The sequence below is a fragment of the Schizophyllum commune genome (genome assembly GCF_000143185.2).
Source record: "Schizophyllum commune H4-8 unplaced genomic scaffold SCHCOscaffold_11, whole genome shotgun sequence".
Classification (NCBI taxonomy): domain Eukaryota; kingdom Fungi; phylum Basidiomycota; class Agaricomycetes; order Agaricales; family Schizophyllaceae; genus Schizophyllum; species Schizophyllum commune.
In genome coordinates, this window is record NW_026089548.1 from 1,207,574 (window position 1) to 1,222,439 (window position 14,866).

The 14,866-nt window shown below is 58.4% G+C and overlaps 8 protein-coding genes across 8 annotated transcripts; 4 read left to right on the forward strand and 4 right to left on the reverse strand.

The window, feature by feature from the left end:
- Window positions 1-280: 280 nt before the first annotated feature.
- On the forward strand, window positions 281-888 carry SCHCODRAFT_02514791 (acyl-CoA N-acyltransferase; the record flags this gene model as incomplete). Its single annotated transcript, XM_003028060.1, has 2 exons — window positions 281-717; window positions 768-888. 2 exons carry the CDS (start codon window positions 281-283, stop codon window positions 886-888), a joined length of 558 nt encoding a protein of 185 aa, XP_003028106.1.
- A 228-nt stretch (window positions 889-1,116) lies between these two features.
- Window positions 1,117-1,956, reverse strand: SCHCODRAFT_02680797 (uncharacterized protein). Its single transcript, XM_003028362.2, has 2 exons — window positions 1,715-1,956; window positions 1,117-1,657 (listed from the first exon to the last, which is right to left on the reverse strand). Exons 1-2 carry the CDS (start codon window positions 1,850-1,852, stop codon window positions 1,319-1,321), a joined length of 477 nt encoding a protein of 158 aa, XP_003028408.1. The 5' UTR covers window positions 1,853-1,956; the 3' UTR covers window positions 1,117-1,318.
- Window positions 1,957-3,046: 1,090 nt separating this feature from the next.
- On the reverse strand, window positions 3,047-4,977 carry SCHCODRAFT_02553185 (uncharacterized protein). The gene is made up of 2 exons (XM_003028363.2): window positions 4,418-4,977; window positions 3,047-4,365 (listed from the first exon to the last, which is right to left on the reverse strand). Exons 1-2 carry the CDS (start codon window positions 4,880-4,882, stop codon window positions 3,187-3,189), a joined length of 1,644 nt encoding a protein of 547 aa, XP_003028409.1. The 5' UTR covers window positions 4,883-4,977; the 3' UTR covers window positions 3,047-3,186.
- Window positions 4,978-5,179: 202 nt separating this feature from the next.
- SCHCODRAFT_02515134 (alkaline phosphatase-like protein) lies at window positions 5,180-7,349 on the reverse strand (the record flags this gene model as incomplete). The annotated part of the gene is made up of 7 exons (XM_003028364.1): window positions 5,180-5,970; window positions 6,023-6,118; window positions 6,171-6,460; window positions 6,511-6,880; window positions 6,939-7,075; window positions 7,131-7,249; window positions 7,308-7,349. 7 exons carry the CDS (start codon window positions 7,347-7,349, stop codon window positions 5,180-5,182), a joined length of 1,845 nt encoding a protein of 614 aa, XP_003028410.1.
- Window positions 7,350-8,885: 1,536 nt separating this feature from the next.
- SCHCODRAFT_02515031 (general substrate transporter) lies at window positions 8,886-10,737 on the forward strand (the record flags this gene model as incomplete). The annotated part of the gene is made up of 7 exons (XM_003028061.2): window positions 8,886-8,946; window positions 9,000-9,017; window positions 9,071-9,094; window positions 9,157-9,168; window positions 9,221-9,972; window positions 10,027-10,350; window positions 10,417-10,737. The coding sequence occupies 7 exons, from the start codon at window positions 8,886-8,888 to the stop codon at window positions 10,735-10,737; spliced, it is 1,512 nt and encodes a 503-aa protein (XP_003028107.1).
- SCHCODRAFT_02073351 (uncharacterized protein) lies at window positions 10,531-12,877 on the forward strand. Its single transcript, XM_003028062.2, has 3 exons — window positions 10,531-11,472; window positions 11,533-11,612; window positions 11,665-12,877. The coding sequence occupies exons 1-3, from the start codon at window positions 10,969-10,971 to the stop codon at window positions 12,779-12,781; spliced, it is 1,701 nt and encodes a 566-aa protein (XP_003028108.1). The 5' UTR covers window positions 10,531-10,968; the 3' UTR covers window positions 12,782-12,877.
- SCHCODRAFT_01035165 (acyl-CoA N-acyltransferase) lies at window positions 12,802-13,414 on the reverse strand (the record flags this gene model as incomplete). Its single annotated transcript, XM_003028365.1, has 2 exons — window positions 12,802-12,922; window positions 12,978-13,414. 2 exons carry the CDS (start codon window positions 13,412-13,414, stop codon window positions 12,802-12,804), a joined length of 558 nt encoding a protein of 185 aa, XP_003028411.1.
- A 477-nt stretch (window positions 13,415-13,891) lies between these two features.
- SCHCODRAFT_02692454 (uncharacterized protein) lies at window positions 13,892-14,866 on the forward strand (the record flags this gene model as incomplete). The annotated part of the gene is made up of 2 exons (XM_003028063.2): window positions 13,892-14,117; window positions 14,169-14,866. The coding sequence occupies 2 exons, from the start codon at window positions 13,892-13,894 to the stop codon at window positions 14,864-14,866; spliced, it is 924 nt and encodes a 307-aa protein (XP_003028109.1).

Genomic DNA, 14,866 nt, shown 5'->3' on the forward strand with positions numbered 1-14,866 from the left:
ACGTTGCAGTCACCTGACCAAATTCTCATTGTTCGCTTTGCCTTTGATCCCCATCCTCTGTTGCTCTCAAGGACGCTCATAAGCGAGGCGCTTTCTACAATCCTACACATCTGGTGTCACTCGTCGCATATCGTCCCGTCTCCGCCCCGATGCTGTCTATTGTCCTTTCTACCTGTGACTCAATATGAGTGCTTGATGCCGAATGCGTGCGATCGCATGCATCTATCCTTATCGCGTGGGCTATATAAAACCTTCACTGATTACGACCATCCCCCACACCATGAGCATCCCCACACCCACCTTCGCCACCCTCTCCAAGCCCGGCCTCACCCTCCGCGCCTTCCGCGACGCTGACCTCGACGCGCTCACCGCGACAATCGCCTCGCACGAAGTCCTGCGCACCGGACCCGGAAACACCGTCCCCCACTGGAACAAAGTCGCCGAAGGCATCAAAGGCGTCACAAACAGCGCGACTTTCTTCGCCGTTGTCGACCTCGACGGGCAGGCGGTGGGCAATGTCGAGCTGCACGGCGGGCAGAACAAGAACCGCGACGGCGGCCTGGCGATCGTGCTGCACGAGAGCATCCGGGGCAAGGGGTATGGGACAGAGATCGTGCGCTGGATCGTCGACTATGCGTTCTTGCAATTGGGTCTGCATCGCGTGTCATTGAGTGTAATGGGCGACAATCCGCGTGCTGTGGCATTGTATAAGAAGATGTAGGTTAGGGCGATTTTTGTTGGTCCGATAGTGCTGACAAGCCATACAGTGGATTTGTCGAAGAAGGGCGGAAACGCAAGGGCATATGGCAGGACGGCGATTGGGTCGACATGATCGACATGGGGATTCTTCATGACGAATGGCTCGCATCTAGGAGAAGTGGGCAGTAATTGTGATTGTTGATATCTATCCAATCTTGTGGGGAATGCGCTGTAAAGCCCGGCCACTATACCAAAAAATATGTGAGACAGTCAGCTTGCCTCGTCAGCAACCATTGAGACTGGGCATACCGGTATAGGGGGACCCCTGCAATATCGTCGCCAATCTTATTTAAGGTGCTTACGAGTCGTGATGAAGTTGTACTCAGAACATCGGAGCATTCAGGCAAGAAAGTATATGTTGCAAATTCATGGTCAATTGGTTCGGTGTTCAAGGTAAATATGGTAATGTGCTCGTTCCTCTCCTGTTAGGGCCGTGCTGGCGACACGCAGCTGTGTTCGCGCGGCTGGTGTCGCACTCTCTCCAATTTGACGTGGAGGGCGAGTGGCCTTTGGCTTCGGATGTGCGCCGGTGGTCTTTCTCCTTTCGTCATACGACGTCCTATGCGGCATCCCTTTCATCCTTCTCCGGGATCGACGCCAACGACGACGCGATCGAGCTCACGGATGACCATCTCCGCGACCGGAACGTCCGCGGCACGAAGTCCGGCTCCTCGTCCTCGTCCTCAACGACGTCTTCGTCGGCTTCCTCCAGCACTTCGAGCCGCGGCATGGCGCGCAGGCGGCGAAGCGAGGTGGCGGTGGAGTGGGTCATGGCGACCGCGGTGGGACGCGGAACGGCGGGTGTGTATGCTGGCGGGCCCGAGACGAACAGAGTCGGCTCGGTGTACTGATAGCTGCGCTGGTGGCGGCGCTTGCGCGGGGTGGGTTGTGTAGTGAACTGGGAGATGGAGTTTAGCTTTGGAACTTTAAGGAAGGATGCAGGAAGTATGCTCACCTGCGACGAAGACGCCTGCTGGCTGGGCCATCCACCCGTCAACGCACTCTTCTGAGTACGGCCCCGCCCAAACTCGATAGGAGTGGCGGGAGAGCGGGACGAGGAGGCGTGGTAGAGGTTCATAAACGCGGCGGACATGATGTTGTCGGCTGATGGTAGTTGTAAATTGGTTGGTTGATTGGTACTTTGTTCGGCGGGAGTTGAGTTGAATGGGGGAAGTGTCGCCGCTCATGCCGCCCTTATATACCTGCAATGCAGTGAACACAAAAGGCGATGCAGTGAGCACGACTTGGACTCCCGCGGTGAGGACCCGCAGTGAGTACGACACCGCCACCGGAGTGAGACGCTTTGGTTACCGCTCCGGATGCCTATTCCATCGCCGTAACCAGCCTGAAGCACCCCTTTACCGAGCCTGAGATGTCTCGTAGCGGGTCTCGGTCGGTAGTAAAACGCGGACGAGTCTCTGAGCTCGCCGACAGGTAAAGGAATCCTTTGAACGAAATGATGCTCTTGCTTCTGGCGATTCTCTCAAGTCAGGTGCACTGTGAGGATACGCAAGGGAAGTACACGTACATATTGCTTCCCATGCTTAGATCCCAGTGCATTGCAGTCAAGGATAAGCTGCCAGAAAAGTATGTCTTACTCTTCCTCGTATCCTAGCAACAATTTTTGGTCTGACTTGCTCACTCAGACCTGTGAAACCTCTTCTCTCTCGTCGATAGAGCAATTCCCTAGGGGACGAGCTTCGTGCACGAAACGCCCTGATTGGGGCCTTATATGATTCCCTATAGAAGGATAGCAAGGCATAACTACAGGACCCCCCACGGCAAGATATACGTACAGAAGATCCACGACGACGCAGAGTTCGAGACGAAAGGTCGGATAGGCGCAAACATCCTAAATCGGAGGGTGGAACTCATACAGACTCTTCATCCTTGTTGCTATGTTGAACTATGAGGCGTGGTGATGTAAGACCTGAGGGTAGCGGGCCTCCGTGACGCGGACATCTCCGGTTTCTCGTCCAACGTGAAGGGTTGAGGCGGAGCAGAACGATGCAAACCGATGGAGAGGGCGAGCACTTTGAAGAGCAGAGCGAGGCCGAGACACATGTTAGGAAGAAGCACATTGAATTACTAGATCAGAGAAGCAGGGAAAGATGCTCTGTCCCAGTTCGCCTCGGGCGGACGGTGAGGGTAGGGACTGAGGAAATCTAGGCTTCGAGTGTGACAACGTTGCTAGCACGTGCAAAGTCACGTCAAACAAAACTTCCCACGGTTCAGGTTCCCCTATTTCCTTCGAGAGGTCTGAGATGCCAAGCTCGAAGCTACGCATGCAGGGCACAGGACAAGGTTCAAAAGATACATGTGTTATGCGTGTCGGTTTATTACCACTATAGTACAGAATGCAATGATAAGAAGTGTCCACGCGATGCGAAGTACAGCAGAACGAGACATGCAAGCCCTAAGAAAGTGCTAAACAGAAATTGGCGCGCGCGCCATCTCCACCTCGCGAGCCTGGGGAAAGATAGAAGAAGCGGGAACAGGTGCTTGTGTAGATTCCGTGGGGTCAGTAACCTCCTCCGATGCTTTCTCCTCGTCCTTCGAAGGCGCATCTGCTGGCGCTGGCGCTTCAATACCCCACGCGTCAGTATCCGCCCCCTCAACATTCTCCCACCCCTCCTCTGCCTCTGCCTCCGCGTCCGCCATGACGATGCTCTTCGTCTCCGCGTCCGGGTCTGCCATCATGACGCTGCGCGTGTCCGCGCCCTCGTCCTCCGGCGGCTCCTCGACAATTGGCTCCTCCTGCGCCTTCACCGACTCCTGGATCACCTTCGCCACCTCGTCGGTGACCGCCTTCCCCTGCACGACCTCCTCGGCCTTCACGCCCGCGTCCGTGTCCGCGTCCTCGGCGATGATGGTGTCCTCCTCGTCCGCGGCGGAGCTGGGCGTTGGCTGGTCCTGCGGGGCATCAGACGCGGCTTGTGCGATGGCTTCAGCGACGGGCGCGTTACCCTCTTGCGTGTTTGGCGCGGCGGCGGTGTCCTGCTTCTTCTCCTCCTCCTCCAGTGGCTGCACCTTGCCCTCCAGGTGCGCCTTCCACAACCCCTTCCACGTGTTTTCGACCGCCGCGCACTCCTTCTCGACCTCGCGCACGACCTCCTTCCGCCGCTCGCGCACTTCGCGGCGCCCGAAGCTGTCGACGCCATCGAGCTCGACGAGCAGGCGGTTCAGGCTCTCCGTGTATCCGTGTAAAGGCACGTTGTTGGGTGTGTACGCGAGCTTGGCCTCACTGTCGAGGTCGTCCGCGGGTGGGAGGGATGCGAGAAGATCGGGAGGAAGCAGTAGAGACACGACCTCCTCGTCATGCGCACGAGCGACGAAGTCGACCTTCGACGGCCAACGGAATGTGTCCTTGAGGGCGACAAACTTGGCATGAAGCGCTCGCACAGAACGAAGGGCGCGCTGGATGCGGAAGAAGGTCTGAATCTTGGTGGCAGCCTCCTCCTCTTCCTCGGTGAATTGTGGCTTGGGCGGGGGCGGAGGGGAAGCCCGCTTCGGCGAGGGTTGGCGTTGCTGGGGTTGGGGTGCAGGTGACGATCGCGGGGAGACGACGGGGATGCGGCGCGGCGCTTGGGGCTGATGCGACATGCGCTATACACTGAAGTTAGAAGGCCGGTCACGTACATAGAGTAGATAAACGCACCCTTTGTCTACTCTGCTCACGCCCATATGCTCTCAAGCGCTCCTCCTCCGCCAAGCGCTGCTTCTCCTGCTCGAGCGCGCGTTGGCGAAGCGCAGCCTCGTACTCGCGCCGACGTTGCTCGGCGAGCGCCCGAAGCCTGAGCTCCTCCTCCTCCCTCTGCCGCTGGAGCTCGAGTTCGCGCAGCCGACGCTCCTCAAGCTCTCGAAGACGCTGCGCCTCGAGGTAGGCCTGCTCGCGAGGGTCGACGTACCCGTATGGGTGGCGACCCCAGTTATAGGCGTAGTCGTCGTCGTTGCCGTCGTAGTAGCCGTCGGGGAAGTACTTGTTGCGCATAGCCTCGCGCTGCCGCTGCTCCTCAAGTGCTCGCTCACGTTCGCGTGCAAGGGCAGCGGCGCGGGCGCGCTGCTGATAGGGGTTCTGGTAGGGGTTCGAGTAGTATGAGTCGTAGCCGTACGGGTTGTACATGGTGACGGTGCGCGTTCAAGATGCAATACGAGATCCGGGGCGAGGGCTCCATACTTATAAGACTGGACGGGGACTCGGCCTGAGCTCACTGGTGAAAGACAGAAGAAAGGCGAATATTCGAGAACAACCGTGACATGCGTCACGAAGACCGCGTGATGTCACGGTTCGATTATGTCCGCAAGGTAGACATATCCATAACAGGCAGGCTTTGTGTCGTCCCGAAGCGGTAGGCAGGACCAGGTTCAGTACAAGACATACGATCTCTAGATATAGAATGTTTATCATCGTTCCTATGTACTAGATCTGCTTCACCACGCGCTGTGGACGTGTCAAACGAGGCGGGTAGTGACGGAACTTCGGGTCCTCTGGCGCATCGCGCGCGCCCGGCTTCCAATAGTCAAACTCCATCCACGCATTCTCCGGCATCTGCGCCTCCGTCGCCTCCAGATACTCCCCCAGCTGCGGACAGAGCGGGATCACCCCCGTCTCCAGCACATACTGGTCCCACAGCTTCAGCAGCTCCTGCATCTTCTCGGGCCGCGCCTCCGCGAGGTCGTGGATCTCGCCCGGGTCCTCGCGCAGGTTGTACAGCTGCCAGCGCTCGGGGCCCTTGGGCTTCGGGATGAAGACGATCTTCCAGTCGCCCTGGCGGCACGCCGCGCGCCCGCACGTCTCCCAGCCGTTGATGAAGTCCTGCTCGTGCGTCGCCTTCGCGGCGCCCTTCACCCACGGGAGCATGCTCTTCCCGCGCATGTGCACGATTTCGCGGCCTTGGTAGGAGGGCGCGGGGTGCTTGAGCCCGGCCATCTCAATGAGCGTAGGTGCGATGTCCATAACGGTGCCAAAGTTGTGCGTGATACCCGAAGCCTGCGCGGCGGCCTGCGTGCTCGTTGGCCACTTGGCGACCATTGGCACGCGGATGCCGCCCTCAGTGGTGTAAGCCTTGAAGAGTCTGCTGGGCGCGGTGGACGCTTGCGCCCAGCGAGGACCGTACCAGATGAATGAGTCGAAGTTACCGAGGTTGTCGAGGCTGTTGTTGTAGTACTTCGCGAGATGGTCCATCATGTGGCCCTTGACAATGGGGTAGGCTGAAGAGCTCTGAGTGCGGTCACATTCAGCGAGAGGCAAAGGCTATGGTACCTTCATAGGCAGCGCCCTCGGCGCCATTGTCGCTCATGAAGCAGATGAAGGTATTTTCAAACTCGCCAATCTCCTTCAGATGATCGAAGATCTTGCCTGCGATGCATCCATTCAGTCACACGCACCCAGAGTGAACACGTCGACATACCGCAGACCTGATCGATCCTGTCGACCATGCCAGCAAACACCTCCATAGACCGCGAAGAGAGAGCCTTCTCCTGCGGCGTCATATCCGACCACTCCTTGACCTCAGGCGCGATGACAGGGTGCGGCTCGACGTCGGGCTCGATCAGGCCTTGCTTCTTGAGACCTTCGAGGCGTTTCAGGCGCAGAGCGTCGGGACCATCGTCGTACACGCCACGGTACTTCTTGATATCTTCTTGCGGAGCCTGGAGCGGCCAATGCGTAGCCGTGAATGGCAAGTACGCGAAGAAAGGTCTGGATTCCAGAAGTCAGATATCTTCGACTTGGAGAGGCGACCAACTCACCGCTCCTCCTTCCGCTCGACGCGATCCTTCAAATACTGCAGCATCTTCTCGCCGTAGCCGATCGTCGAGTACCACCCATCCGGCAGCTTCCTCACATACTCCCCGTCCTCCATATGCAGCGCAATGAAGCTCGCTTCCATGAATACCGGCGTCTCGTCCTGTCCCTCCAGCTGCGGCTCAAACGCGTAGTGGTTTGAGCACGCGGGGAGGTGCGCAAACGAGCGCTCGAAGCCGCGTGCCTTTGGGGAGCGCTCCTTCGTCAGGCCGAGGTGCCACTTGCCCGCCATCAGCGTCTCGTAGCCGCCGTCGCGCAGCACCTCGGGCAGTGTTGCGACCCGCTCGTTGAGGTAGCCCTCGTAGCCCGGCATTCCTGGACGCGCACACGTGAGCGAACATGCTCGCAGAAAATATTCAGAAAAGGAGCTTACCACGCTGCGGTGCCGTATTCTGCGACGTCGATACGCCCTCAGGGTCGTTCTGCCCCGAGATGTTCGTCCACTCGATCAGGTTCCCCAGTCCCGCGATGTGGTGATCAGTCCCGGTCATCAACATCGCGCGCGTCGGGCTGAGGGAGTGTGAGCTGAATAGACGACCTTCGGGATGGCGTGCTCTGCACTTACGAGCACGCAGCCGCGGCATGGAAGTCCGTGAAGCGTACACCCGCGGAGGCAAGCTTATCAAGGTTCGGAGTGCGAATCTCGCTTCCATAGCACCCAATGTCGCTGTATCCGAGGTCATCCTGCCCGATTCATTCAGCACAGGAACCCGCGGATGTGATGGTAGAGCGACAGACGCACCGCGACGATGACGAGAAAGTTCGGACGCTTCTCTGTGGCCATTGTTCAAAATGGGGATGAGGTGTCAGGGCGGGCTAAAGGCTAAAGGTGCGCAAGCCCGAATCATGTCGCTCGCTCTTTAAACGAATTCTGGGTGGTCTCGCTCGGGGAAAGAGCCCCCATTCCGCAGGCGTAAGGATGGGTTTATCGAGAGCATCGCCCGCTGGCGAGGCCGCGATTGGGACAGGTGATGGGCGATATGTGCCCCGTTCTGTGGCGAGCGGTATGGAAAGCGCGTATCGGTGCGGAGGGGGAAGTCAGATGGTGCAATTGCCGGGGCAGCTGACGCCATTCGAGTCCAACGTGAGAGCCCGTTGAGACTGTCCATCGGAGACGGATGGGTTGATGACGGACATGAGAGCGCCATTGTGCATGTGTGCCTTGACGAGACGTCGTAGATCCTATTGTGAGCTGCTCTGCTGCTTTGTAACAGTATTGGGCCGGGCGGAGAACGAGAGCGCGAGCGCTGTCGTTGAGCAAGATGTCAGATATCAATAGTCAGCACTCTACCGGCGTTGTGACTGGATCCGGGAGAGTGAAGCGAGACTAGGCAACACAGTGGCCCAGGAGGACAATCTTCGCAGAAACGGCCGTTCGTCACCATGGCGCTTCCATAACCGCTATAGCCGAGCGACAGCTCACAATCTGGCCTTGTCTTGTGAGCGGACATAGGCGGTCATCCATAGACCGGAGCATCGAAGGACTGTGCTTCAGCGGACGCAAACGACGAAGTCGAAAGCAAGAGGCAGGAGAAGGGAGCGGAAATTGCCGAACCCCGATCGGACGGACGGGCCGGTCACCGGGTCAAGCCGAGAACAAGTCCAACTCGACGTTCTTCACTACGAATTGCAGTCTCTCAATCCGAATTGCAGGCTTTGCGGACGTTATAAGGGCGTAGGCGACTGCTTTGAGACATTTTCTTCCCCTGCGATTGCTTCACGACGTCCATATCACTCCTGGGCAAATCTTGCTCCAAATTGAAGGCCCAGTGGCGCTTTGAGAACCCCTTCTCAAGGCAGCTCGCTGGTCCTAACTTCATACGCGAAATTCATCCGCGCAGCGTCACTGCTTCCGCTTGCAGAAACATCGATAACTACCCTCGGTGCCCTCCTCCCCCACGCATGCTCCCCTCGCCGCTATCGAAAAACCGCCGCCTCCCCTGCGGAGAGCGATACACCGGGTCGCACATCGCTAGCAAATGGCCCTGGCGCACTTGACATTCGCTAACCCACCATCTCTGCGAGCGCCTCAGCCACCGAGCAGCAAACGAAGAGGTCATCCGACGCCCCAATGGCGCGTACCGACCGCCAGCTGACGCGATTGATACTCACGGTCGCCATCAGTGCTGGCGGCGCCAATAACGATCAATTCACCTCAATACACTCCCGGATGCGTCCTACGCCCCTTCGGGATGGGGCGCTTGCGGCGGGGAGTCATGCGTGATTCTGGCAGGGATTGCCTCATCGCCTGCGACCCGTTATGAACCCCTGCTAATGGAGTCGATGCCGCTCTTCCTCCTCTCCAGCCAAGCGCCCGAAGATGAGCACGCCAACACAGACGGGATTGACGAAACTCGGTCTCTTCCGAGCGTATTGGCTTGGTACGGGCGCTTATTTTTGCTGCCGAGAGCAATGTTCTGATAGTACTTTGCAGGGACTGTCGCATGTATCGGTGAGCACGATGGGGACAGTGCCTACTACCCACGATTCTGAAGATACGCGCAGGAGGATTTCTATTCGGATATGACAGTGAGGCGTCTCTTTCTGACTGGTGAAAACTGGTCACTGACGGTCAAACCCTTCGCTGCTAGGTGGCATCGTCGGTGAGTACCCCCCATCATAGTCTTCCTTGCCGCGTTCTCAAACGACAATCAGGATCGACGATAACCCTCGCCTCCTTCGTCGAGGACTTCCGCTACGGCTCCGGCGACGCCACACGCGTCAACTCCCTCACCGTCGGCATCCAACAAGCAGGCGCCCTTGTCGGCTGCTTCCTCGTCTGGCCGCTCACCCACCGCTGGGGCCGCCGCGGCGCCATCGTCATCTGCTCCTTCGTGTTCTGCATCGGCGCGCTCATCCAGACCATCAACACGCACTCCCTCCCCGCCTTCTACGTCGGCCGCATCGTCGCCGGCCTTGGCCTCGGCGGCTCCTCCGTTATCGTGCCCATGTTCACCGCGGAGATGGCGCCGAAGGAGATCCGCGGGCGCCTAGCAAGCTTTTACCAGCTCATGTACACCGTCGGCATCTTCCTGAGCTACTGGGTTGTGTACGGCGTGTCAAAGAACATGGCGCCGTCGACAAGGCAGTGGCAGATTTCGGTGGGACTGCAGTTAATCCCAGCGGGATTGCTGGGATTGGGCATGCTGACAGTGAAGGAGAGCGCGCGGTGGCTGATGCGGAAGGGGAGGCGGGATGAGGCTTGGGCATCGCTGCAGTGGGTGCGCGCGGATAGCTCGCAGGCGACGCACGACGAGCTTTTGGAGATCGAGAACAACGTCGAGGACGAGAAACGTGCGACGGCAGGCCTTACCGTCATCGAGTTGCTGGAATGGAACAACCTCAAGCGGTTCCTCATTGCCGCGGGCGTTTTCCTGTGTCAACAGTCCGTCGGGAGCACAGCTTTGGTTGGTCCTTTCCCCTCACCACCCTCCGTTCGCATCACCGACCTCTGCGTATAGGCCTACTATGGACCGCAATTCTTCAAGCTCCTCGTCGGTCCAGGAGACAACAACATCCTCCTCTCTGGCATCTTCGGTGCCGTGAAGATCGTGGCCTGCGCCCTCTTCGTATTCGTCTTCTCCGAGAGGATGGGCAGGAAAGTCGCCCTCGCAGGAGGCGCGCTCGCCATGTCAGCGTGCATGGTCACCATCGCCGCCGTCGTGAAGACCAAGCCTCCTCCAGGTGGTGGCGTGGTCACCTCGTCCGGCATCGCCACCATCGCGCTCCTGTACATCGACATCATGATCTACAACTTCTCCTGGGGACCACTACCCTGGGCGCAGGTGTGTTGTGCTTCCCTTCCACCACTCTGCCTACCCACTTACCAACCATTACCTCTCCCCACTCAGGTCACCGAGCTCTTCTCCCCTCGCATCCGCGAAATCGGCATGGGCGTCGGCGTCGGCTCGCAGTGGCTCTTCAACTTCGTCTACTCCTTCTCCGTCTCCTACATGATCGACGGTATCGGCTGGGCGACCTTCCTCCTTTTCGGCATCTTCGACATCTTCATCGCGTTGTTTACCGTCGCTGTACTCAAAGAGACGCGTGGGCTGTCGATGGAGGAGGTGGACCGTTTATACTTTTCTGGGAAGACGCCCGAGCGGTCGCCGTCGCCATCCGTGTCAAAAGACTCGCTTGAGCGTGTCACGGAGTCGGAGGTGGGGAAGTAGGACAGTCCTGGATGTAAGGATCACAGGGAGGATTGCTTTAGCACGATTTCAACGACCGAACATACCTACATCATCTGTTGTATCATTAGAAACTGCTCTCAAGACCTTGAAGACGATATCCTCGATGTCTGCCCAGTCACATGCAGTATATGATTAGGGTGCTATTCGGGTGCACAGCTTGGCGACCTCGAGCGAACAAATATTTGTTCCGTCGTCTTTCTCACGTCCGTGATGCCGACGCTCACTGATCTCGCCTTATCTTTTGCGGTCATCGTCCCCGTCGCCTTCTACGCCCACAGCAGGATCCAGCTCCCAAAGAAAGCGCGCCGCGGCTATGTGCTCTTCAACTCGGTCACCCATGCGCGTCTTCTCCCTGCGGAGTCCTCGCACTCCTTCACCTACCCCACAATCTCGCTCTTCGTCTCCCTGAACGCCCTCGAGGCGCACGAACTCGATCTTGGGCCTGCTGGACTGCTGCTCGCCTACGGGAGGAGATTCGGAACGCTCCTGGGTCTGCGATCGAAGCCATACCTTCGCGAGGGCGATGCGGGCATCCGCGACAAACTCGATGCATTATTGCGCGAGAGGAGGATACTCGTAGACGGCGAGAAGCTGATCGAGGACGTCTGGATGATGACGATGCCGAGCTTCATGGGCTTCGAGGGGATCAATCCGCTCACGGTGTACTTCGTGTATGCGCATGGCAGTGGGGCGCTTTGGCTCGTAGTCTTGGAGGTGCGTGAGGGATCGCGAAGGCCGCTTTCGATCATATCGCTGACCAGTCACATAACCTAGATCCACAACACCTTCGGAGAAGCACACGTCCACGTTCTGGAGTGCGGCGTGAAGGAAGACGTGCAAGCAATTCCCTCTGGGTATGTATAGTGATCGCATATATCGCACGCCCTTGGTTGATGGCCTTTGCAGCTACAGCCACCAATGGACCTTCCCCCGCGCATTCCACGTCTCCCCCTTCAACTCTCGCGCCGGATTCTACACCGTCTCCGTCAAAGCCCCCTCTCATATCCCCATCCCAGCCTCCTCCCCACCTCGCCCCGCCATCCGCGTCCATCTCCACAATCCCGATTCCACGAATCCAAACAAGCCCGGCGACCTCAAACTCACCGCCCTCCTCCGCGCAACCTCGTCCGAAGTGCTGTCCAGCGGCTCCCTTCTGCGTACCCTGGCCCGCGCACCTTTCGCACTGCTGCTCCCGATGGCACGCATCCTGTACCAGGCATACATCCTGCACTACGTCAAGCGACTCGACGTCTACATCCGCCCAGAGCCGATCTATGGCGCCGGCGGGGTGCGCTGGCTGAAGGAAGGCTTCCTGGAGCGGCGTGCGCGCCTCGTCCTGGAGGAATTCCTGCGGAAACGCGCAGAAGAGCTCGGCACCGCTGTTTCACTCGTCCCTGCAGATCCAGATGGCCGCACGGTGACATTCTACCCGGATAATCAAGCTGGTGTGCCGAGTCAAGCTAACGCCCCCGGCTCGCACCTGGAAATCCGCTACCTCACGCCGCGGTTCTTCATGCTTATGCTTGCTGCACCATCCGCCGAACATGCACTTCTCCTCGGCTATGAGACAGACTGTGTCATCATTCCCTCGTCGATCGACCTATTCCTGCGTGTATTCTCCTCACCGCTCGAAGTCTCGACGGGCTCGCTCTCCTCCGAGTCGCCTGCGGGATTGCCCTCCTCCGGTTCACTTGCGGGTTCACTCTCCTCAGAACCTCCAGCGGAACCGCTTTCTTTTAGTCAAGAGATACGCTTAGCTCCGCTGCCAGACTCGATAACGCTGCCAATCCCCGCGAAACATTTCTCACATCCATATGGCTCTTCAACCGTAATCACGCTGCTTCAACTGTATCTGGACGCTCTGGAACGGCGCATATTCTCGCTCGTCGGCGCACGCGTCGTACCGGGAGACGAGCCTTGGCTCCAGTGGGAGCGGGCAGCACGCGTCTACAAAGGCGGCAGGGTCGAGAGGCAGCGGGACGCCCTCGGCCTGGGGAGCGTCCGCTCCGATCCCGCGAAGTGAATAAACATCTGGAACCGCAACTACTGTGCGCCTTTCCTAAGGGCCTGCCACTCTTCCTGCAAGATCCCCATGTCGATCATATCGACCCAGTCGCCGTCCTGCCAGAGGCCCTTCCGTTTCCGGCCTTCTTCGACGAACCCGCTGCACGACGTCTCAGCACCAGCATAACCCTCCTCGCAGACTCCACACCACTCACACTTTCTTGTACAACGCCAACGCGCGCGCATTCCCACCCATCAAGCCCAACGACACGCGGTGCAGGCCCAGCTGCAAGAACGCATGGTCCACGACCCAGCGCACGATATCCGTCCCATACCCCTTCCCGCGGACGCTCTCATGCAGCACGATCCCCATCTCCGCATCACGGTTCTTGTTCTGCCCGCCGTGCAGCTCGACCTGCCCGACGACCGCGCCATCGAGGTCGACGACGGCGAAGAAGGTCGCGCTGCTCGATATGCCCTTGACGGCTTCCGCGGTCTTATTCCACTTTGGGACGGTGTTTCCTGGTCCGGTGCGCTGGACGTCGGGCGAGGAGATGATCGCGATGAGTGCGTCGAGGTCGGCGTCGCGGAACGCACGGAGGGTGAGGCCCGGGGCGGAGAGGGCGGCGAAGGTGGGAGTGGGGATGCTCATTGTGCGGAGAGCGATTCTTGGTCGATTGAAGATTTATATGGTTGGCACACGCGATAAGAGATAGATACACGCGATCGCGCGCATTCGGCATCGAGCACTCAGATTGAGTCAGAGGCTGAATGGCAAATAGCAATCATCATGGCCGCGATCAACCGGCGAGATGGGCAATGATGGGCAACAGATTCGTAGTTTGGTCAGATGTGCTCCCAACATGAGCGATCCCCCACAACAACATGCACTGGTTGAGCGACAAAGGAAAACTCAACCGTGAGAAATATAGTCAGGTGACTGAAACGTGCACGCCGTTCATGCACGAGGTGGTGGCCCATCACCCCCACCTTGCTCTTGACTCTCGTCGCCCCTCTGTGCTCGGGGTATTGCGCTCGCCTCTGTATTCCATTCCTCTCTGCCAGCTTAGAGATCATCGAATCTTCTGCCATTAGCCACCATATTCTTCACTCGTTAATCTAGCAAACAATGATTGCAACTCATCGTGAGGGCGGACGATACTCGGGTTCAACCACCATTGCGCTCGAACAACTGGATAGGTGGAACCATCTCGCGCCTCTTGATCAGAATTCCGGATCTACGCTCGCTCATGATGGACGGGCGCTTGTTTACCAAGTAACACAGGACTTGCGGCCTCTCTGGCGGCTCGAAAGCGCCGAGGAGCTTGAGCAGTGCTATGTTGAACTATTGGAAGGTAAGTGCTCCTGCTCCTGTCTGTTAGAATCATGCTGAGCGCCTACTCTAGCGCATTTTCACGCCTACAATCGTGCCCGTATACTTCACGGGGACATCAGCGCGAGCAATGCCATGGCGCGACGCGACGCCAAAGGGAAGGTCTTCGGACTCCTTAGTGACTGGGGTCTAAGCTGTCTCGCCGACGCCCACAATCTCGGAACAAGTTCGACATCTCGCCACCGTACCGGGACTGCGCCCTTCATGGCGATGGATCTGCAGCGCGCGGCGAGCAAGTATAGCGTCGCAGCGGACCACCGCTACTGCCACGATCTCGAGTCCTTCTTCTGGCTTCTTCTCTGGGCAGTGCTGCACTTTGACCTCAAGAGGAAGCGTCACCGCAACTGCACGCACGAGGATTGGATCGGGGACTGCCGGGAGTGTGCGGCTCGCTTCAAGCGGGATTTCATGACTTACGGAGGGACTTGGGACAGAGTGGTGGATGATGTGTTGGATATGTGGCAGCCCATTCTGAAGCGCTGGGTCAAGCCTCTTGCTCGCATGATCTATACCGCGCGAGAGCGTTCGACCCACTGGAACGACGACAATTTCAGGGTCTTTGATGACGACGTCTACGCAAAGGAGCTCACCTTCGAGGCCTTCATGCAGAGAATCAAGCAAACGCCAAGAGATAGGACTCACGAGGAAAAGGGGAGATACAATGGCGAAAGACACATGGCAGGTCAACGACGAGTATTCTCTGAGTCTTAG

Coding starts and splice junctions, on each gene's coding strand:
- SCHCODRAFT_02680797 (XM_003028362.2), bottom strand. CDS start 1,852: ATGTCCGCCGCGTTTATGAACCTCTACCACGCCTCCTCGTCCCGCTCT. Junction 1,658..1,714: donor AGCAGGCGTCTTCGTCGCAG/GTGAGCATACTT, acceptor TCCATCTCCCAG/TTCACTACACAACCCACCCC.
- SCHCODRAFT_02553185 (XM_003028363.2), bottom strand. CDS start 4,882: ATGTACAACCCGTACGGCTACGACTCATACTACTCGAACCCCTACCAG. Junction 4,366..4,417: donor GTGAGCAGAGTAGACAAAGG/GTGCGTTTATCT, acceptor TTCAGTGTATAG/CGCATGTCGCATCAGCCCCA.
- SCHCODRAFT_02073351 (XM_003028062.2), top strand. CDS start 10,969: ATGCCGACGCTCACTGATCTCGCCTTATCTTTTGCGGTCATCGTCCCC. Junction 11,473..11,532: donor TTTGGCTCGTAGTCTTGGAG/GTGCGTGAGGGA, acceptor CACATAACCTAG/ATCCACAACACCTTCGGAGA. Junction 11,613..11,664: donor GTGCAAGCAATTCCCTCTGG/GTATGTATAGTG, acceptor TGGCCTTTGCAG/CTACAGCCACCAATGGACCT.